The sequence below is a fragment of the Thunnus thynnus genome, chromosome 11 (genome assembly GCF_963924715.1).
Source record: "Thunnus thynnus chromosome 11, fThuThy2.1, whole genome shotgun sequence".
NCBI classification, from domain to species: domain Eukaryota; kingdom Metazoa; phylum Chordata; class Actinopteri; order Scombriformes; family Scombridae; genus Thunnus; species Thunnus thynnus.
The window spans coordinates 4,890,795-4,914,372 of NC_089527.1; the positions used below are offsets into that span (position 1 = coordinate 4,890,795).

Below are 23,578 nucleotides of genomic sequence, written 5' to 3' on the forward strand. Positions count from 1 at the left end.
GTTAGTGTCGCAACCTTTTTCAATATATTTTCCCCTTTTTTCTCGTCATTGTGTATATTTTGTTGACCTGTCTACCACGCTGTCTCAGAGGGATAATACATTTGAAATTCTACATGTACCACAAGGACATGGAGTCTAATAAACAAGAAGTTTGCAGTATTTTTGATGAGTTTTCTCGATGCTGTATTGAATTGCCAATGATTTAGAAAGATATTTGGCCGTGACTTCTTTCTTTGGAGTTAACCATCCAGTTTATACCTGCTTCATCCCCTCTTCTCTCTTTATTAGAGATATTTACAGTGGGATCGAAGTTAGTTTTGGCAATTAGCAATATTACATTAATGGACGGGTTTACAATTTTTCAACTCAAGGCTGTCTCTGATGCTGTCTCTTGTTCGTACTGGTTATTAAAAGATCCCCTTCAAATGTGCTTTCAATGTAAGTGATGGAGGACAAAAAGTTTATCTGAGGCTTATATGAGGCTTCAGATAAACTTTCAAATACATTTTTGCACAGAAGGAGGATTGTGGAGGAATTATTATGGCAAGAAAAACCTATTTCAGTGTTAATTTGGGCACCTGACTATTGTTTTAAGACAATAAAACTAAAAACTGTGAACCCGTCGTTTAACCTGTAATGCAATGATCATCCATCCATCCATTGTCTATAAACCCATAAGTCATGTTCCAAATGTGTTCTTCTGAATTGACTTTAAACAAAATATCAACACTATTAATTATATAAAAGTGGATATTGCTATGATATTTTGTCATATGTGATGTAGTGATCTTCGAATTGTTTAGCTTTAGTCCTTTTTTCCAGTAGGTTTGGTCCAGTTTTCATACTTTTCCATACTTTTAGTACTCCATACTTTTAGTTGTCTGTTTCGACTGTTCTGCTCACCTGCTGTTCAGTAGATGTACGAATGAATCTTTAACACTGACTCAGTTGGCTTATCACAGCTGGTAGTTTATTGGTTCTTGTTGCAATAAACATACCAAGATCAGCCTCACACCAATTTGTACCCTATTTATGTGTTTTATTTTCCTCATTAACAACAACAAAAAAAGTGCACGTACTGTACACTTGTATTTTTTCACCAGATCATCATCAGCTTGTTCCACTGAGCTACTCCACAATCTTTCCACGTATCACCTGGCAACTGCAGAAGTACCACCTGGGGAGCATGTAGCCTTGTTGGGAATCACAGCTGTGCAAAGAGTCTGGAGCCGACATACACTAGGTGAGAGGCATAGTACACCCCGGGTAGGTCATCAATCAATCACAGGGCCAACACTTACAGACAGACTACCATTCACAGCTAAAACCAATTTACAGCCTTCAATTCACCTAACCGCATGTCTTTGAACTGTGGAGGGAAACATAAGTACCCAGAGGAAACCCGCACAGACACACACAGAGAACTTGCATGGAAAAACCACAGCCGGCAGACAGTAGCAACCTGAACCGCTGTGCAGTGGTTACCAGCATGCCATGTTTCATGAAGTGAAATGAATGTGCTGCATCTACTTCCTGTCCTCTCTGCTTCTTCACACACTAATCTGTTGGCGTCGCCACCTCTAACCGCTCTGAATTGAACTCCACATTTCACACTAAGACGATTTTAAAAAGGCGTATAGTTAACAGAGAGCTTTGGTGTGACATTTTCCAAGAATGTGATGTGTTACAGCTCTTTACTCTCCTCACTGTGTACAGTCATTTGATACTGTAGTAATAAAATCTGACACTCCAGAGGCAGTTTTGTTCCAATAAGACCAATTTATCTAACCTGTGTGTTTGGTTATAAGTATTAAAGGGATATACTGTATGTGTGCTTGTAACTTAAACGCACAATATGTAATTTCAACCGCTAGGGGTCTCTCAATCATAAACAATAACAAAAGACGGAGTGTGATGACGGTGTGAAGTAGCAAGGGATCATGGGAGTTGTTGTCTTCGTTGATAAATAACCAGCTTCACCGGGATAGGATTACTCCGGTGTTAATCAATCGGGATGGGAGCCGAATTACCCGCATAGGTCTCATCATCTCCAGAACAAACGGACCCGGTGATTACAGGTAAAAACACTGAATAAAGCTGTTTCACCCTAAAAAAAAAATCAGTGTTTCTCCGACGATGTACGGCGACCACCGGACGTCCGGTACGGGCTGTTAGCTGAGCTGCTGCTAACACTTGTTCGGTTTATTTATCTTATAACTTAAGATCCAGACGATCGGCAGATTTCTCCCGGGAGCCGAATTATCCGCAGAGGTCTCCTCCTCTCCACAAACAAACGTACACGCAGATTAAAATCGTTAAAATAATAATTAAAGCTGTTTTACCTAAAAAAACAGTGTTTCTCCGACGATGTACGGCGACGACCGGACGTCCGGTACGGACTGTTAGCCGAGCTGCTGCTAACACTTGTTCGGTTTATTTCTCTTAAAACTTAAGATCCAGACGTCCAATGACTAAAATCCTTCTTCCGGCTAAAAGATGTAGTTAAAAGGAACCTAAATTTATCATGAAAATGTGGCTTAAAACTGAATAAAAGTCAATTTATAACCGTTTCTGTGGAACAACCACAACACCGATGTACTATCTTGTATGTGTGTAAGTTACTCTTTGGTAGACGCCATTGTAGCGGACAAACACAGCGCCGCCGTATGCATCTCGCGCGTGGTTACTCTTTGGTAGAGGAGGTATGACGCCATTGACATGCGACCAAATGAAAAGGACCGTTACTTTGATTAAATTACAGATTTCTCTGGGTTTGAAAATTGTTGGAAACATTTGAGATAATGTAAGAACACAACTCAACAAAATATATCACATAGGTCTAGTTGTTTTTAGACATTTTAATGTGGAATAATTACATATTATACCTTTAAGGTGGCCATATTTTATTTGTTTTAAGGTATGTTTTATAATGCTTCTCAGTTTTTGTTTTGTTTTTTAATATGTGATTTAATTTCAGGTTAGTGTTCTTCTACACACATCTATATTTTACTTGTCCTGGTTGGAATATCTGACTGTCAAAAACGAGGCCAGAATAGTCAAACTTGGCAGTGTAATATCAGGCAGTAAACAACAGTCGTTAGCCTGTCACCATGACAAAATCTCGGAGGATTAATGCCGTTCCCCTGAATCATCACTTTCAGCTCCTGCCTTCAGGGAGATGCTACAGAGTCCCCTGTGCAAAGAAAAATATCTATTAAAAAAAAATCATTCATCCCACTTGCCGTACATCAGTTAAACCAATGATTAAATGACATGCTAATACTGTTCTGAGTCCCATGTACCTGGCACTTTACTTCTTACATTGGTCTATAAATTATTTAATTTCCTCTTCTTTAGTAACTAGACTGTGTCCAGTCCCTCTTGTCTCATTTAAAGACTTTAATAGTTTTAGTTTTTATTGAGCTCATTTGTTGTAAATTAGTGTTTTATTAAGATGCACACAGTAAACTGAGGGTGAGGTAGTATTATTACATCATGGGAGTAATGTAAGACTGCAACCAACAATTATTTTATTATCAATAGACAATATCAAATGATTGTTCAGTGTATAAAATTTCAGAAAATAGTGAAATATGCTGATCATTTTTCCCTGAGGCTCAAATTAACATATTCAGATGACTTTTTTTTTGAAAACAGTGAAAAATCCAAAGATGTTGAGTTTACTATCATAAAAAAAACTTAGAAACTAGCAAATATTCACATTTGAGAAGCTAATACCACTGAATTTGGGGTATTTTTGCATTATAAAATGACATAAACGATGAATCAGTTATCAAAATTGTTGCCAATTAACTTTCTGTCAATCAACTAATTGATGAATCATCTGATCGGAGCACTACCATGCAGTGGGGGTCAATAGGGGCCAAACAACAAACTTTAACCCCTGGGCCTATAGGAGGTTAATCCAGCCATGTTTAGGACTGTTGATTAAACCCATGTTACATCTATAATACTGTAATATAAACTTTAAGTATGTGGTACACTGCACTGATGCTTTCTATTTAATGTCACTGACTCATTCATTGAGATGTTGCGGGGTCCCACATGGTCGGATGGCTGCTCTTGAGCAGCACTCTGTCTTCCATTAGTCTCACCTCTTTGAGCTCCAGCTCCGGCAGAAAGGGGGCAGCAGGGGTCAAAATCGCCCTGTAGGCTCCAGCGGTAAGAGCTCTTCAACAAGTCCTCTAATCATCACTCTCACTATCTCATGTGCTGACAGCTGGGGTGCTGGCAGTTCCTCCTCTTCAGGCACTCGGCGTGTGCTTCGACTCTTCTATGCAAGAGGACACTCGTGTCCAGTGGGGAGAAGTTCAGGGATGCAGAGGGAATGTGAGGGAAAAATGTCTTTCAGCTAGAAGATGCTGTCCAGATCACCCAGAAGGAAGACTCATGTTCATTCTCACCTACAGGTTAGTCTTCAGTCAGAAGGCTAAATGTTTTTGAATGCTGCAAAATATTAAAATATGATTCTAAATTCTGACAGTAAGGTAGTGTATCTGAGAAATGATGCTTTAAAGTTGATCTCCTGCAAAAATACACTTTGTATCATCTTAAACACAGAATTTACTGTTTCCATAGGTGATATTCTACCTGAAGTTTACTGTGTGTCAGCTTCAGTTCAACATCTTCATCCCACATTTATGTATTTCTGGGCTTATAAATATCACATATATACCTGGTCTGTTTATTTTGCTTTTAAAAAATGATCTTGATAGCAATCATGCACCATACTACTTTATCATCACCAATATCAAGAAAACATTCTAACTGTAGATTGTATAATAATAATGGACGTAGCCACCGTGACGTCACCTGTTGGTTTGGAGACTCATTTGGAACTTTATTTCTCTTCATACATGTATTTCTCTTTATTCATCCATGCTAGACATCATGCTTTTTTAAAGAAGACTTGAAACTAGCGATTGAGACCATAAACTCATTAGGAAACAGTTTACTGATGTAATAAATCAGTGAGAAGTAGGGTCATTTCCTCATAGACTTCCATACAATCAGACTTCTGTGTGGAGCTAGTGAGCCAATCAGTGTCGCCCCCTGCTGGCCGTTAGAGAGAATGCAGGTTTAAGTCACTTCTGGATCTGCTTCACTTTTCAGAACCTGCTTGATTCTCACTGCCTACGTTTTTTTTTTTTTTGTTTGTTTGTTTTTTGCAGAATTCATAATAAAATCAGCTACTAAACCGTTTCACATTCTGCAATAAAAACTACCAGATACAACACAGGCAACTATTAACTATCAATCATTTTAATAGCTAAGTTAACAAGTAATTTATGAATGTTCAGTTAACAGAAAATTAAAGGGGAAGTTCCAACTGTAAAATAATGTTTTACACATCAAATATTACAGGAAATATTACTAAACAATAAATTCATGAATAAACTGGTGTCTCGTTAAACATTTCTTTGGACTCATGTCAATATTTTTAAATCCCTGCTGTGACCCTGATAACAGATTAATCTCTTAAACAATTTATCAAGACAAAAGGATTAAAGAGTTTCTAGTATTTGCTTGATTTTTTTTTTTATGCACGTACACAGTAAATTAAATTCCGTTGGATTTATGCCTGTTGGTCAGATTAAAATGAATGATTTAATCGCTTTGGTAACTTGAGATGGATATTTGTCATTATTGTTAAAACAGTTTTAAACAGAAATGATCCCTGAAAGCATGAAGGACGTAATAAAAGACAACAGCAGCACTTAGAAACAAATTTGAGCCTTTATTGGAATGTTGCAAGGCATTAAATACACAAATCCCATTTCTTTTAATAATTTGGTATTTAATAATAAAAAAACTTCTAGTCTAACAATACTGGTCTGACAGTCGTTCTTATTCAGTTTCGTCTTTATACCCTCGGTAAGTAAATCTTTCTTTCGCTTTCTTTCACTGCATCACGGAGGTGGAAACCCGACACTGAAGTGTGAATGAATGCATGAAGAATTAAAGGGCAGACAGCGATGACTTGTGATGGGGGAATAATGGAATAATGGAACACCTTCTCAAATTCAGGAAACATACCGCGGATCGAAGCTGCATCATGGGTTAAAACAGTCACTTGCTCATACTGGTGTCCATTACTTTTTTCTTTTTCTTTTTTTTTTTTTTGTTTGTTTTTTGTTTTGTTTACCCCTGATTTCCAAAGTTTTTTTTTACATATAAAAAACTTTTGTATGAAATATAAACAAGCTCTAACCATGATACACAGACGTGTGCATTTGAAGCTGAAGAAAAAAAAAAAAAAAAAAAAAAGCAAGAAAATAAAAGAGAGACGGTAATAATATGTTCTAAATGTGTCGATGATGATGTCATCACATGATGTCATGTTGTATAAACATAAATAATATGTTCTGGTGTCGTGAGATTACTGATTATTGATGCTTTTTTTTGTCGTTATTTAGGCCTCCACCAGCGCCACCTATAATTATCATCATCATCATCATTATTATCTTTATCATCATCATCACTCACTGCATGTCGCTCAACAGATCCAGAAATATTCTTTAAAATTGTTTTGGCTTTGAAACCATTTTTCCCTCATTTTTGAAAAGAAAGAAAGAAAAAGAAACAAAAAAAAAAAAAGTAACATTCACCAAAAAAAAAAAAAAAAAAAAAAAATTCCAGCCCTTCTGTGTTCGGTCTGGTCTCTCTCTCTCTTTTTTTTTTTCCCTCCTTTTTATATTCTGGATCGCCTCCTCGTCCCACACATCCATAGCTGAACGAGTAATCAAAAAGCACAGAAGCACCGCCAGCCCTCCCACATCATCCAGAGCCTGTCCTTTACACAGCCTTCCTTAAACGCCTCCCTCCCCCCGCCCCTCCCCATACCCTCCCCGCCTCCACCCGCTGCTGTTAGACTTTGTTTGGAGGTCCAAAGTTAAGACATGACTCCAAACACGGGATTGTGGCGACAGATGCTCGGCCCGATCTCTTCGTAGTCCTTTTTGGTGTGGCAGACCTGGTAGAACTCAGGCTGTGGAGAAACACAAACGAAGGTGACGGATGAGTGTAAACGTAAAGCTTTATAAGAACAAACAAATACAACACATTAACATTAAAAAAGCATATATTTGCATATCTGCAGCAGGTGTTCTTTGTTGGTTATTTTGTTCATTTTAAACAAACAGCTGTTTCTCTTTCTGCTGCTGCTGCTGCTGGGAAAAGTAAAACTTCCTTTGCACCAAAGGACGGCAGATGTTTCGGAAAAGCAAATGTAAAAGCTTTAAAGTCAAACTGAAAGGAAGAAGAAAAACAAAAAAACAATATCCAAAAGGGAGAAATTCATATTTTCAGTGTCTGTTTACTTAAAAAGAGAGCATCTTACCTTATAACCACTAAATCATTGTGTTTGCATAAAGCAGACGTTAGCACTACATAAAAAACATTAGTGCCACGACTCATTAATTTCAATGAGATGACATACGTTGGCGGTCTCACAACAGAGGGCTCAATGCTGGGTCGTAAGATATATTTTTAAACACAGGGCTGTTTTCAGTCCTAACAGCCTCTACGCAACACAAAACATACTTGAAGAACCCAGATATGAGCTGTTAATTTAACGTCTCCTTCTTATCTACCAGCATGGATACACGTGTCGTCCTGCATCTCAGCTTGTCGAACAAACGAGCCTCCGAACAAACGTCCACCGGGAGGACGAGTGTAACCGCCGAGGTCTGTTAGATAACTAAGAACAGTTTAGAAAATTGTCAAAGTGTCAACTTGAGTTGCTAAGCGGTGTGTTCTTTCTCCTTCAGTACATCTGCTAATAAAAACACTGTCCTTGTCCTGCAAACCAGCGCCGGTCTGTTTATGTTGTGTCTCTGGAAGCCGACGGGAACATTTCTGATGCGTCTTCAGACTTTTTTCTTCTTTTCAATAAACAGAAGAATCTGAAATTCACTTCTTTGACGTGACTGTTGGACTTTAAATAACTAAACTACCGTTATAATACAAGGTTGTATGTTCATTTGTATGAAGATGTCACGTATGGTTACTTCAGTTTCTTTAATATTTTATAATGTTTAACATTTTTGGTAGAATTATCTACAGCTTGAGGTTGTAAATATAAAGCATTAAGCCTATTTTAACTAAGCAATTATGTCTATCGGGGAACAATTCAATTAAACTTAACATTAATTAGCACTTTGTGAGTTCGGCCTTTGATTAAAGTCGTGTTTCTGGCTGGTAAAATTTTCAGTTTTGCTCAAACAATTAATTCATTTAAAGGGAAACAAAGAATAATGAAACGTCACAATCAGTTTAAAAGGAAAAGGATGTTAGAAAAATACTGCGTTCTCTTTAATGTCACACATAATGTAAGTAATAGTACTGTTGGCTGCATGTTTGCAATACTTACAGTTGATGCTAACATTGATCCACCGAACCAAACTGCATATCTCTGCATATGATGGGTGATAACTTGGACATCGATTGGTTTGGGCTGCAGAGAGAAGAGTTAAGACGTCAGTTACACTCACAGTATTAAACAGTATGAGATGCAGTAGTGATGTTATGGATGTATCACATATGTTATCAACATACATATTATACAGCAGAGTAAAATCTGTCCACACAATATAAAACTATCTTTTATTTTCTCATGTTTTATGATACACCAGATTGGTTTTATCTGTTTGTTTTTTAAATCTAATGGCTTTATGATCTTTTATTTTGTCGTCCTTGTGAAGCACTTTGTAACGCGGGTTTTGAAAAGTGCTCCATAAAAAGTCTTTTAGTTTGAACACACACTTTAACAAAAATATCACAGCACATCTCTACTGAAACCATTTGTTAGGAATTTCTTAAAAAATTCATACTTGTTTAAGTGTAAAAACTATTTCAAATATGTCCAATACGATCCCTGACATTAGTCTTCATTGAGGGACATTTTGGGACATTTACATGTGCAGTAAACTACTTCCTGCAGACAACATCTGCTCACATGTTTTCTCTTTATGTTTTCGGCTCTGCTCTTATGATTAGCTGCGTTCACTATCTGCTTCTCCTGCGGCTGCAGAGGTTTCCGCTCGGCTCCGGGCTGGATGACATTTAACACATCATCGAGATGAATCAGGAGAAAAAAGGAGGCGATATGCGCTTCCTACAGCTTCCCTGAAGGTGAAATATTTCAACTGTAGATTTTAAAGACCCCATTGGGTTTATCTTTAATAAATCTGCTATTAAAACTCTTCTCAACAACATTTGTAGTTGGGAAAGGACACTAACTTTAACTCCTCACATGGTAATTGTGTTTAGTCGAGCGGTATCCAGCTTTGTTGTGTTTAAGTTAATGTTTAGTCTCACCTTGAGTTTGCCTCCACTCAGCTCCTCGCTCATCTTCAGTCGGGCATCAACCGTCCTCTTTAAGTCTCTCTGCAGACGGCGCCCGAAGTCCCTGAACATGGTGGAGCCTCCTGACAAAACAATGTTCTGTGGATAGAGCAGAAAAAAAAGGAGATTGAGGATTAAAACAATCAAAAAAAAAAAAACAAAGCTCTTCACACTTGTCAGAAGGAACTGGCTGCTGGCCGGCCAGCTGGGAAATACTATTTAATAATCAGAGTGACATTCAAACAAAACAAGTCTCAAGGTTCCTACACAAAGACTTTACCCGACAAAACAACGTAATACATGACTTGACACAAATTAATTTGAATACAAGCAAAAATATAAAGTCGATTGGATTCAATGACAGGTCTGAATGTTATCAAATAAGCCATGGTGCAGTCAGTCATCAATCATGTCATTGTTATAGAGGTCGGCTTACCTTATAGAGAGGACGCCTGACATCAATGGGGCAGTTCTGGATGACCTCGTCCACGACCTCGGAGATGGGCTGGGTGAAGTCGGGGTTGGCGAACTGGGATTGTGAGTAAAAGGAGAAGACGTGTCATTCTGTGCTGCGTCTTTAATTGTTTATTAGAATAATTTTAAAGAAGACATAACATTCACATTTTTCCAGGTCTTTAATTATATTCTGGGGCTCTATTGGTATAACATTGCAGGATTTCTGGTTAAAAAAACTCCTTATTCATCTTATTCTGGTCCTTTATGCAGCCCCTCAGTTCAGCCTCTGTCTGAAACAGGCCGTTTTAGTTCCTGTCTCTTTAAGGCCCCGCCTCCTGATGAGCCAACTCTGTTTTATTTTTCCTGTTCTTTACTCAAAATATAAAACTTCTCAAATCCATCTGAAATATGTGAGCGGTTAACATGAACAACTCATGGAACAACCTTAACAACGAAGGCTACAGACCGGACAGCTGTTTGTGGGCATGTGTGAACAATCTGATGTCATCACGAGGAGGAAGTAGGGGTAACTTTGCAAACGAGCCCTGGGTTTTGACTTGAAGGCAGCATTTTTACATACATTCACCTCAATTTTTGGAACTTTGACCATGTTTAAACAGAAATCCGACAACATAACAGCATAAAAATAACAGAAAATCACAAAAATCCCCTTTAAACACCTCATGATATTTTTATAACTAGAATCTGGACCGCTGACGTCTCGTGTGCGGGGGAATAATAAACAAAACTGGCTGGAAAAGATGAACAAACAGTGACAGCTGAGCAAAAAGCTGAGATGTGCCACGAGTGGGCGAGAATTATTTTATAATTCAGTTCATCAGGTTTTCAGTGCAGAGTTCACTTCGCTCTTACAAAGATCCCTCCAGAGTTTACAGTCCTTGATGCCCATGTCTGTTTTTTCTCTCTCCCTCCCACTCAAACTGCATCATAAATCAGCAAAGCAAACCGCTTTTCTCATATGTCTGTTTCGGTACAGTCACATGCAATATTTAATAATCATTAAAAATGTACTCCTATGTAACTGTCAAGACTATAAAAACCTGTGTATGCTGGTAAAAAAATGACTTTGTGGGTTTCAGTTATTATCTTGCACTGACTGACCTCGGGGTGGAAGAAGATCTCAGGACCCAGGAAGCGCTCGTAGCCAACGTCGATGGTGAACTCCTTCTTGCTGATGGCGTTGATGCCGGTGTACTGCTTGATCCACTTGGAGCCGTCTGTGTCGTACTTGTTGAACTCTTTGACTAGATCCGGGCACACGTAGCTGAACCGCTCCTGAAAAAGGGAGAAGAATCGGGGGTTAAAATGTAAAAAAAAAAACAGTCTAATCATTAAGAGAAAAACTTATAATTGTGCCAATAATTCCCTTAAAGCGTAGCTGACGGCACTCTTGCAAAAAAAGGCAACAAGTTTACAGTATCTCCTGTTTTCTAATCCTTGCTTTTATATCATTCAATCATTATAAAAGCACATTTAATTTAAAAACCAATACAAGAGTTTGGGCTGTAATTGATTTTTCTTCTGTAACAGAGAATATAAATGAGCAGAACATGCAGTATAGTGTATTCATGGGTTTGATTTGCAGGGAGCGTGGTCCGTTCTGCGTATTAACATCTTCAGACATTACTGGCGAGATATGCAGGGTGCACATCCCCTCCATGCTAATGCTTATAACTTGAATTACTTGTTGTTTGTATGTCTCAAGGTAATGAGGAATGGTCCTTGACATCAAGAACAACGTCTAAGAAAAAACAAGCTTTTTAAATAAACGCGAGGGAATTGCTGGAGAATTGAGGTGAATCAATAAAAATGTGGTGATTGACAGAAGGAGCGACGACTGACATTGTCTATTTGTGACCTTGACAGTTGAAAAAGACTGAAATACTTTCAGCGATGCACATATGAAGCTTAAACAACTTTAATTCTGTGCATATTGTAATGTTCTGCTAAAACATTTGTCTATAACTTTGGGGAACAGCGTAAATTATCAGGAACAAACAATCTAAACAAAAGCAGTAGATTTTTAAAGGAGAGCAGCTGCGTGTGACCGGTGGACTAATACTGCCACCTGCTGTCCTTATAAAGAAAAACAATAGAAGTTCCAGTTTTCTATTAAACTTTTAAAACCACAGAATTGACTCACTTCATTGTCTTTATGGTAAAGTCAGCTGGAGTTTAGAGAAAAAAAAACACTCTATGCAGCTTTTCTGACTCACTTATTTACCAGCAAACTTCCACAAACTCCTTCCTCAATTATTCAAATTTCACTCTGCAGCCTCAAACGTCCGGCGGCGGCGGCGTGCGCTCAGCCGACGGTAACGAGACAGGAAAGGTGGGGCTGATTAAAAAGAATGAGCTGCCTTTGCATTCAGCCAGCTGCTGATATGAATCTCATCACAGTTTAACGGATCTTAATAGACCTAATATGTTTAATGAAGGCAGCAGGATATGAGTTTCATCGTTTATCTGGACCGCATGAGAAACTCAAGTCGTACACGACTCTCAACAGGTGCTGAAGCTTAATATGAAGCTGCAGCCAACAGCCTGGATTAAACACTGGAACCAGGAGGAAATAGCTCGTTTACTCTAACATGTGATATCTTGTTTGTTTAATCTGTCCGAGCAACGAGAAGCAACTGATTGTGCCTCGTGTCCCATAGATGATACATGGAATAACTTATCTGCCTCTGCTTTTAATTCAACCAAATTTAAGGGTTAATATTATTCTATTTTAGCTTTTTCTGCTCTAAAAGCACTTTGAGTTGCCTTGTTGTTGAAATGTACTCTACAAATAAACTTGCCTCGATTCAGATCAGCGTCAGAGGGGCGTATCCAAAGGAAGAAGAAGAAGTGGCTGATGGGAAATGTAGTCGAGGACCTACCTTGACCGCCTTGGCCGTCTCCAGCGACTGCTCCGGTGGGATGCCCACCTCCCTCTCCCTCAGGAGCTGCTGGGTGAAGTAGGTTATGTCTCGTCCTGCGATGGGAATGTGCTTTATACAGCTGCCGATGACATAACCTTCAGCCTGAGAGAGACAGAAAGGAAGAGAAAGAAGCAGAGAGGTGATGTCATATAATAAGCAACTTAACAAGGAAGTACATGTTTGTTTAACTGTTGTTACAGCTTGATTTTCTTCAGATTGTTGTACTCCGAGGCCGTCCACATATCCACAGTGTTGTGTTTGGCTCATTTTTTTTGTGCATATTCAGCAGTGGCCGCAGACATGCTGATTCAGTCACCCAGCATCTAAATGTATTCTGCAAGCACATTTCCTAAAGCTGAGTAATTCCTTCCAGCCCCTGAAACACTGTGGCCTACTTTAAAAAAGATCAACACTATCCTGTTACTGAACCAGTAAACAGGTGGAGATCTTCTTAAAAATGGGGGGAATTTTTCTTTGGTAAATTGCGACACACTTGCTCTGCAGAACAGGAAGAAGCAATAAAAAAAAAAAAATCAGCATATTCAGACCACACCTAAATTTAAAATGCTTTAAAAGAAGCAGAAAATAATAAAAAGCCACATGATAAATACTCTATAACAACACTCGACATATAACGCTGACTACTAACCACAGTGCATCAAGTAAAAAAAAAAGCAGCACAAAAGTTAGTGGAAAATTAAAAATTACACCCATATGTGATTTTTTTTTTTGAAAATGTCAACAGCGTGGGCGTTCATGATGTCAGAACCTGGCTGCAGGGATTCGCTCTCCATTCAGCCACATGAGCATCAGTGAGGTCGGCGTCTGATAACGTCTGGCTCTTACAGTCGGCGTTCCAGCTCATCCCGAAGGTGTCGGACGGGGTTGAGATCAGGCCAGTCAAGTTCTTCCACACCAAGCTGAGCAAGCCTTTTTTTTTTTTTTACGAACATGGCTTTGTGCACGGAAGCATTTCATGTTGGTAGAGGACAGCTGGAAGCTCCCTGTTGTCTAAAACATCAACCGTCCACATACTTTTGGCCATAAAGTGAATAAAACACTTTTTCGTCTTGCACGCTGCTCCTCAGAATGACACGTAAATAAAAATATATTGAGATAAATGTGCTGAAACTTTAAAAATAACACTGTTACCGAAACTCTTTAACCCGACTCCCGTACGGTCAATATTTACACAGGAGTGTTGATTTTTCAAGAACGAGGAAGTGTGTGTGTGTGTGTGTGTGTGTGTGTGTGTGTGTGTGTGTGTGTGCGTAGGAGAGAAGGGTGACTGATTGAGTTGTTCTTTAGCAAATGAGTGTGTTCCTGTCCATCTGTAAAACTCACCACAGGGATGACGTGGGTGACGCCGTCTCCGCTGTCGATGACGGTGCCTGTCAGCGTCCTCTCGCCCACCTGTCTGGACGTCCAGGAGGCGGCTAGAGCGAGCACAGCCTGATGTACACACACAAACACACAAACACACGCATACTGATAAAACTGCACGCTACGTTCACATGTAGATTATTCTGCACCAGTACACTACTGGGATAAGTATGTGAATGTGATCCTGACCTGCACGGCGATGTACAGCCCCGGTACGTTGAAGGACTCGAACATGATCTCGGCTGTGTACTCTCGGTTTTCTGGTGTGTTCAAAGGCGGCTCCGTCTGCAAACACACAGTACAGTTACTATGTAACAGACATATACTGTAATATACTGCATACTGGTACTATGACGTCTGTAATAAATACAGAAAGATGATTTATTAAAAAGAAGTTGGCATGTTTGTTATTTGGCTGCAACATTTTGTCGTTTTCTGGCCCAAAAATGTTAATTTCACACTGAGTGTAGAGAGAGAGAGAGCAGAGAAGTCTTACCAGGAGGAAGTAGTGGTCCTCAGGCTCAGCTCTCAGGTACTTGAAGATGATCTGCTCCATGAAGCGCTCCATTAGGTCCCAGTCCTCCACGATCCCGTGACGGATCGGCCACTGATGGAATAAAGGTTCAGTTGATTAGAAGAGCATGTGAGATACTATCACACTTTGATGGTGTACTAGTACACACACACTGAAATATGACAACATGTCCAGTAACGTAGGACAGTTTCTTTTGTGAGGTGTCTAAAACGCACCGCATGTCTTTACATATTAATACTCTGTTTAGAATTAGTATGTGTTATAGAAGCGGGACACAGTTCTGGTGATGTGCATACTGGCTGACTGGCTAACTGGGACACCTGGATGGAGCAGAGCCGTTGTTAAAAGGTGCAGCATGTGACACTCAGCACCACTAGATGTCAGCAAACAGCTGTGTGCTATGTGAGGATATAGTGGAGTAATGAACCCAGGAATGTAAGAGGAAAAGTTTAATATGATTCCTTTTGGCCTTATAGTCTGTCTCTGTAGGTGCAGGAGCAACACACACACACACACACACACACACACAGACCCAATGACCTCTGACCTGAAGGCATGAGGATGTCAAGGAAACACTGGACAGGACTAAAAACCGATACTACCATACTATCTAGTATGCCAGGAAAAGACTTAGTATGCCTCGATACATAGTATATCAAATACAGTCTGCAAAAAGAACCAGGACGTTCTGCTACATCCTGCATCATTTTGCAGTATGTAAACCAGCAGGCTTTACTGGCTATTCTCACCCACAATCCTCTGCACAACGGAAGATGCGTCACATCTGATGACGGTGCAACGATAGAAGCAGCAATGACAGATGAAGTAGTATGTCTCAACTGTATGCAACAGTACGTACTTTGTAAAGGCAGCTGCAGAACGTACTAAAGGTAAAAAAGTAGAAGTATGTGATTCAGAACACAGCAGCAGCCAGATGAGCTTCTTCTGATAGCCCACCATCTCTTAAATCCTAAATTAAATGGGAGAAGCTGCATTCTTTTGAGTTGCTCTCTCTCTCTCTTTTAATTAATATACAATACGTGACTGAATTGGTCAGAAATGCCACTAAAAATGTGTAAAAATATGTATCTGGATTTATCTAATCGATGTTCAAATTTACTGTGTTTTAGAACTGTTAATTAGACAAACTCTGCTTCAAAATGTGTTAATTATAAGTCACACATATGATTGCATTTGTTATATTTGATCTTTAACAGTGTGTGTTATTCAGCTATGGTTTGGTTGCTAGGATAATGCTTTCTTAATAAATTTAATTACAGATTAGGACATTAAGGTTTATTGATTTTATTTCATTTCTCACCGGTCCTCATGATGTGTCAACACTGACGACAGAACGAGTGAGTAATTTTCAGATATCCGAAAGGAATAAAATCATTCCCCTTTAAAGTCAGATGCCAGTTTCCACACAAAGGAATTCATTAGTAATCAATGCCGTCCCTCACGAGAGCGCCGAGGATCTTATTTCTTTCAAAACACGCCTCCTAGACTATAAAAACTTTTACAACTCTGTCAGGCGTCTGTTGCTCTGTTCTTCTTCTACTTGCTTGTGGTGTCTTCTGTGATTTTTTTTTCCGCCCAGTCTTGCCAGCCGTGATGGCCCATGCTGCGTTACGGGCGTTGTCCTTTTTTTTTTTTTTCCATGGCTGAGAGCTGAGAGCTCCAGAAAGATATTCAACTAAGAAGCAAAAGATGCCTGAGCCACAAACTAAGCCACACTGTTTGCCATCGTGTAGTTAAACTTTTTTAAAAGACTTTTCTGATCAGTCTAGAGACGCCTCCCTGCTGTGTGTGTGTGTGTGTGTGTGTGTGTGTGTGTGTGTGTGTGTGTGTGTGTGTGTGTGTGTGTGTGTGTGGGGTCACTATGGGGCCTCTGATAGTGTGAGACTGGATTCACTGTCCTGAGTTAGAGCTGCAGCTCCACTCATCTGGCCTGTTCCTTACTGGGAATCTCCTCATCATCATCATCATCATCAACGCTTCATCGCCAAGGAAACAACAGGGAAACCATCTACTACGCTTCTGTGTCAGAGTTGATGCAAGAGCTACTCAAAAAACTGAACTTTTATTGGCTGTAGTTAGAGTCTCGGCCCCTCTTTGTGTCTTTGACTCAGTTTTGGTAACATTCATTCATAAATTCAGTCATAGTCGTTGTATTGGTCTGTTCCTTCATATCAGGGATGGAGGTCACTGTATTCAGAGTTCATGACCTTCAAATATAAGACTGATTAATTTGAATTAATTAATTAATTAATCAATGGAGGTGGTGCCCCCAATAACTTTACAAGTGCTTGATATTAATTTCAAGTGTAGTGTTATTCCTACATCTGTAAGAATAAACATGTATAAAAAGGGTCATGTTGAAAAAACTACAGGATGTCATCGTTCATAATACCACATCACTTTATCACCACACTGTGTCCATCTGTGTCAAAGCTTTCTCCTCCTTATGTGGGTGATAAAAAAGAAAAAACACAATGCTGCAAAATAAGAGGAAAATCTCTGCTAAAGCTTCTTGTTTACAAACCTCATATCTGAAGAAGAATTCTGCAGTTCTTTAGAGAAACTGAAACATTTAAGAAGTAATTGCTTTGCCAGTCAGGGTCAAGTACCTTTGTGGAATACGAGGGCTTGTCTACCGCTTCGTCCCCGATGTAGAAATCCAAGTCATCCACCCCCTTCATCATCCTCCGCTGCGCCTGGTCTCCGACCTTGGCCGACTCTTTGATGGCGATACCTGACATGAGAATTCAAAATTCAATAGAGAGCAACAGTCTGCAGAGGACAAACTCTTATGTGTTGTTTTTGGTAAATAAGTTACAATGATTAATCACATTAAAAGTAAAGTCTGATATGAATCTCTGGTGACTGAGTGGAACTGATTAGCAAAAAAAAAAATAAACCAAAACGTTTCCTCTTATCACAGATGCATCATGGTCACAGTCAGTGTCGCTGGCGTGCTCGGCCGGGGGAATTCAACGCACAGCGAGAAATACTCACATGATGGAACGATGAACTGTGGCTCTGTGTTCCCTGCATACCCCAGTTTGGTGTAACTGCAAGAGAGAGAGAGAGAAAAAGAGTCACATTTCACAATAAGAGACAAAAACCCGAGCATCGTCAAGGCTGCTGGTTCTACATCTGTATGCGTGAAGGTTTACTGCAGCACAGATTATTTTTGGCTGCTATCTCCGCTGCTATCGTTTCCCATCAATGCCATCACTGTGGCGGATTGGTCGGGTGCCAAAAAAGCAGTAGCAGCTCTGGAGTTTTACTAATGCGAAGTCATTAAAAAGCCCATTCATGTTGTTTTGGGGGGAAAGGGGGGGGGGGTGAACTGAGGACTATTCATATTAGTCAAAGTAGTCTGTATAAACTCAACATGTTTAATATAAACTAGCTGTGACCTCTTGTGCAACAAAAAAAAAAAGCAAACAAAACCTCAACCAATGAGGGAAAAAAAGAGCAAATGAATTTAACAAAATAAAGCAAGCTGTTTCTAAAAGTCATTCTAACACTTCAGACACCGGGAGCACACACATTCAGCTTTGGCATCAAAGACTCGATCGTTTTAAAAGCCTTTTTTTTTTTTTTTTTTCCGTGTTCCCGGCTCTGTGCAAATGATGTTTTTGCGAGGCACATGCTAACCAGATGTATTCCTGACTGGGGTAGGGCCCAGACGGACTCCCGTACTTCCTGCACACAGAGCCCGAGGGACTGATAGAGGACGCCGCTGACGAGCGCCAAATCACTGCGGGCATAACAGGCCACATCCTGGTCATAATAGTGGCTCCTTTGAATCCAACTTTATATATATAAAAAAAAAAAAAAAGGAAGCAAGGAAGGGAGGGCCACATCAGCAGTTTCTTTCATGAGCAGAATTTGTGCTCAAATAGGCGAAAAAATGTGTTTACTGTGATTCTTTTCAATTTCAAAAAGAAAACAAATAGTTGTGGTTTTAGGTTTTTGTTGGTCTGCAAAAGCACTAATCATCTTCATCTACGAGATTCCACCTATGGCTTATCTTCTCCATCTTTAACACCACTTCAAAGCTTCTTTTTCATTCATAAATCAAGCACAATAAACAGTGTATTATTACTGCCGTGTGGTGCACGACTACCACACCACCACAACAACTTCCTCTCAACTGGTGTCTCATTTTATGACCACGTAATAAGGACAAATATAACTTCCTATGGTTTCTTTAATAGTTTAAGACTCACTACATCATACTTAACACCTTCAGGTATCTATAATACAGCCTGAGCCTTATAACCCCTGTCAAACATACATACCTAGTGCTACTATCTAATGCTAATAACGAGATAAATAAATAATAATTAACAAATCTGACATGAAACAAACACTTTCTGTTAAGCTATCAGACAAAAAAAAGGAAAGTCTCCCTTTCAGCTGGATAGAAACCTTGATTTATGTCTGGCTTTCTTTCTTCTGACATAAAGTGACTCTAACAGGCCACAGAGAGCTTTTTTTTTTGTTTCAACTGAGCAACTTTTTGACTTGCCAGGAACTGAAAAAAAAACACAGTGTGATTTGGGGAATAAATTTATATATAAATCTAATCTGGCAACTTCACTTATCTGTCAAGCACACAGAGCTGCCGGTGTTGATTTTTTAGAAGGTAGAGCCAGGAGAAACAAGACGTAATAGATCAATGTTCAAATACAGTAGAAACTGTAGAAAGAGGAAGAGTTGGCGGGTTCACTGTGTGCAGCACTGCTGCTAGATATAATCAGCTTTGTGATACGGTTTACAGTGTGTTAGTTCTGATAGTAAACTGTGAAGAAATGATGGTTTATCAGCCTTTAAATACATAATAAAAGGTGAAGCTGCTGCTGCTGAGATGCTAACCTGCCTGCAAACACTGAGAGCTTTCCACATTTATTATTATTATTATTATTAACATTCTGAACTTCAGCATAAAAATAGCTTTATTTAATTGTCTCTGCTACGACCGTGATGAAGGCAGTTTGTCAGCATGTATCGGCGTTCAGAGACAACAACAGCTGCCTGATGACAGTAACAACAACGATGGCTGACAGCAACAGAACGAAGCAGCAGTTCTCTGAACACCTTCATACCACAGAACAGTCCCAGCTTGTCTACCTCAACCTGCCTCGACAGGCTTCAATTACACCACACTCACTGACAGTGGACATCGTTGTGCAGGACAGCTGCAGCATAATGAGCTGAACTCCTGCAGTAAACAACTGTTAGCAAATTATAGTATCTTACTATTATTTCTAGTAATCTTAGAACCTTGTTGTCTTTAGCTTGAATGAGATATTTTTGGGAAATGAAAACATAACGCCTGCTGTCTTTAATATAGTTCAACTTTACTTTATGACTTGTAATTTGTACTCATGCTGATTGAGGCCCAGTAGTGATTGCAGCCTGATGTTGTGACATCTCAACTGTGTGATTAAGACGGATGAAGAATGACTCCACCCGAGTCATTCAAACGCAGTAAGCTGCAACACCTGAGATTTTACTCTCTTGCCCCTTTAACACATGCAGTCTATCCCTGAAATGTTCAGGAACATTTCCTGCATGGGGTCATGTGTGAATGGGAGCAGGGATCCAATTTCCCACCTCAAGACATTGTCCGGAGTTGTCCTTTCACACATGTAGCACACAACAGGTCCGTGTCAGACGTGTGAACTGTCACTTACTGGAAATACTGTTTGGTTTAAGCGAGGGGTGGCGCCTTGGTAGAGCGAGTGTGATGCAAAAAGACGCTGTGGTTCTAACTCAGCTTTTATCAAGCTTTTCACCAGAACTAAAACAGCTTTTATTTTACAAGTAATCACAGGAAGTCCTCTCTCCCGTTAGCGCTAGCTTCACAGCGGAGCCCGGTCAAAACGATGCAGCTTGGCTGGCCTGCTGCTGCGTTTATCTAGCGTCAGCTGCAAAGATAGAAACATCATCAACACGCCCACTCGCTCGCTGTGAATTCTCCGGAAATGATATTCACACATGGGCTCAATCGCACATTACATGATCTTTGTATTAGAGAGCTGTGCGGACATTCACACATACAGCTCCTCCAGGTAATGTCTGGATATCTTCAGGGTTGCATGTGTGAAAGGGGCTCTGATCACATTTCAGGGAAAATGCCGGTACAGCTGTGCTGTGAACGGAAGCAGTAACATTGCAGCGACAAGCACGTAAAGGGTTACGTCCGTCTGACGTGGCGCGAGCGAACCAATCACAAGATTCCGCTGATGACGTATTTGAATCCCCGACTTTTTTACAGTTGCATTGCCGATGCTTTCATGGGTGTCTCTCAAACTCGTTGAATATTAAATACATTACAAGAACATCAGCACCTTACAAAAACAGCTCCTTGCACGTTATTCACATCCTGCAAAGACCCGCCCCTACCTTGCCTCTGATTGGCTCTGACCCTGATATCTCTAACCTAACCCATCTCACTCCTCATGCCCAAACCTAACCAACGAATACTAGCCAATCAGAGGAAGAGTAGAGCGGGCCATGTTCCTGGAAATAATAAGTTTAATCAATCAATTAATCTTCTGCCACGTCTTCTTCTTCTGTTGAGTTTTATTGCATCTGTAATTGGTGCATTACCGCCATCTGCTGGACTGTCCCTTGCCCCATCTACTCTGACATCGCTATCGCTTATGTGAAAAGGCGCGAGACGGAATAGTTCCTGAATGTGGCTGCATGTGTGAATCACTATTTGAAAGGCGTGAAAGAAAGAGGCTTCAGATAAGGAAGCCTTGATTTCACAGCGCAATACTAGTTTCTGTGCTTCATGGTCAAGCAAGTCTCTTCTAATTATAGAACACTCAGAAGGTTGACGTGCAAAAAGGAAGTGGGCTTGTCACTGTTTGGACATCACGAGCATTACTCAGAGACAGCTGTTGAACTCCCTAAGCACTTCACAACATCTGTCGATAGCTGGTACTCTCTGGCTGTGCTGCAAATAGACAGCATGTCACCGTTTCCACTTGGAAAAAGACTCATTGTCAGTCTCAATCTATGTCTAAACTGTGACTTCATGATTAAAGCGTTGCCGTTGCAGATATTTTAAAAAAAAAGGAAGTTGTGTGTAGTCATTCATATTGGAGCGTATGTGTGATGATGACTTAAAGGCTTGGCCGGAAAGCAGAAGCCATCTGCTTGTGGAGAACAAACTGGTGCAGGCTAACCTAATTCTCAGCTGCACTTTCTTTTTGCTGTCCCAGTGTAGATCAGAAGCAGCAGACTGGTTAACAGCCTGAAGGGAAGAGGGGAGGGTGGTGGAGGGGGTGTGGAGAGGTATGCAATGTGAGGAGTGACGAGTTCAAGCCTCTACATGCAAGCGATGCAAACCACTTTTAGCCCCCCAAAACTAACTGAGAATTCCTATCATGCTGAGTACTGTTATTTAGGCAAATCTACACGGATGCATTGGTTAAAAAAAAGACATCCGTGACCTTAAAAGTGAGAACCGTTCATAGCAAACGGTAGCCTACACACAATGAATGACATGTAATAGTACGGTTGATAAGTTTCAGATGTCTTACATGCTTTAAAACTTCATCTCAAAAGGGAAAAAAAAACAATCGAGAAGTGAAAATCTACCTAACAGCAAAGCAGGAAATTAGGTAAAGTATGAACACAGATCAATACAGAGTGATGCAGGAGGAGCAAGGAGAATATATACTCCTGTCAGTCCTTTAAAATAACATTTGCAGCCACAGCTAAATCTTAGTAGGTCAGTGCATTTGAGACAAATTGGTTAAGAAAAAAAGAAGAAGAATAAAAAGCCCGGCTAAGAGGAGAAAAATGAGAGAAGTAAATAAAAAAAACATGCTCGGATGCCGAGAAACGACCATATATGGACTAAAAAGCGTGAATGAGGAAGTGTAGGCTGTATAGGAAGTAGTACCGCGCCTGCTCACATCCAGATTCATGAACGACCAAAAAAAAAAAAAAAAAGATTCACGACGATTTGCACACTTATCTTTACACATTAACGTGGAAAATCTGGTAAATTCACATAAGATATCAGATTATACAGGCATTAACTGACTGCCAACAATGAATGAGAGCAGCTGTGAGGGAAGGGCTTCATCGGTCAGGGTTTCGGTCTTGCAACAGCAGCATATACACATTTAACTATGACCTAGCAAAGGGTTTTTTTTTGCAATAATATCCCCTCGACAGGAAGAAAACTAGAAGCTAGAAACCTGATGATTAAACTAGCTACCGAGCAGGATAACAAGCACGAAAAACAAGTGGTGACTGTGCACTTCAGAGCAGCTAAAAAGACCTGACTGGGTTTATCTCCAAATGAAGCCATTGAAGGATAATAATAATAATAATAATAATAATAGCTTTTCGTTAGCATGTTAGCTCTCTGGCTGGCTTGCTGGCTGGCTGTGTATACACAGACACACACCCTGTTGTTGCAGCTGCTGACACTGACAGCCCCCTCACCCTTGCCCGGCCACTCGATGACACCCAAGCCGCCCTGACTGCACGTCGGTCCGGGTTCAACAGCTTACCCTGTGCCGCAGTCGACAACACACGCCGGTAGCCGTCCAGCCATGTCTCTGTCGCTCTGTCTCTCTCTTTCTCTCCTTTCCCCCTCGAGTCTCTGCCGGTTGAAAAACGGTCGAAACTGATGGACAACCGGGGCTGTGTCGGGCTAAACGATCTGGCAAGCCGTCAGTCCACAGCAGGCGGAACCCAGAGCCCGCACAGGAGAGCCGTTTCCACTTCCGCACTCGGCTTCTGGCAGCTAGGGAGAGGCAAGATGGCGGAGGCCGGGTAGAGAGCGACGCAGGCGGGGCTCCGCAGCTGTCAATCAGCCGAGAGAGGACGGTCAGTTTACAGCAACGCA

At 40.3% G+C, this 23,578-nt stretch overlaps 1 protein-coding gene and 1 long non-coding RNA gene across 2 annotated transcripts; one reads left to right on the plus strand and one right to left on the minus strand.

The window, feature by feature from the left end:
• The first annotated feature begins 1,947 nt into the window (after positions 1 to 1,947).
• On the plus strand, positions 1,948 to 12,740 carry LOC137192325 (uncharacterized). Its single transcript, XR_010930560.1, has 3 exons — positions 1,948 to 2,078; positions 4,241 to 4,430; positions 12,655 to 12,740. It is a non-coding gene; the product is annotated as an uncharacterized lncRNA (long non-coding RNA).
• On the minus strand, positions 5,739 to 23,500 carry LOC137192323 (actin-related protein 3-like). Its single transcript, XM_067602913.1, has 12 exons — positions 23,241 to 23,500; positions 17,704 to 17,759; positions 17,316 to 17,440; positions 14,647 to 14,757; positions 14,340 to 14,435; positions 14,112 to 14,219; positions 12,726 to 12,869; positions 10,945 to 11,118; positions 9,803 to 9,895; positions 9,340 to 9,465; positions 8,393 to 8,476; positions 5,739 to 7,009 (listed from the first exon to the last, which is right to left on the minus strand). Exons 1-12 carry the CDS (start codon positions 23,282 to 23,284, stop codon positions 6,914 to 6,916), a joined length of 1,257 nt encoding a protein of 418 aa, XP_067459014.1. The 5' UTR covers positions 23,285 to 23,500; the 3' UTR covers positions 5,739 to 6,913.
• Between the last annotated feature and the right edge of the window lie 78 nt (positions 23,501 to 23,578).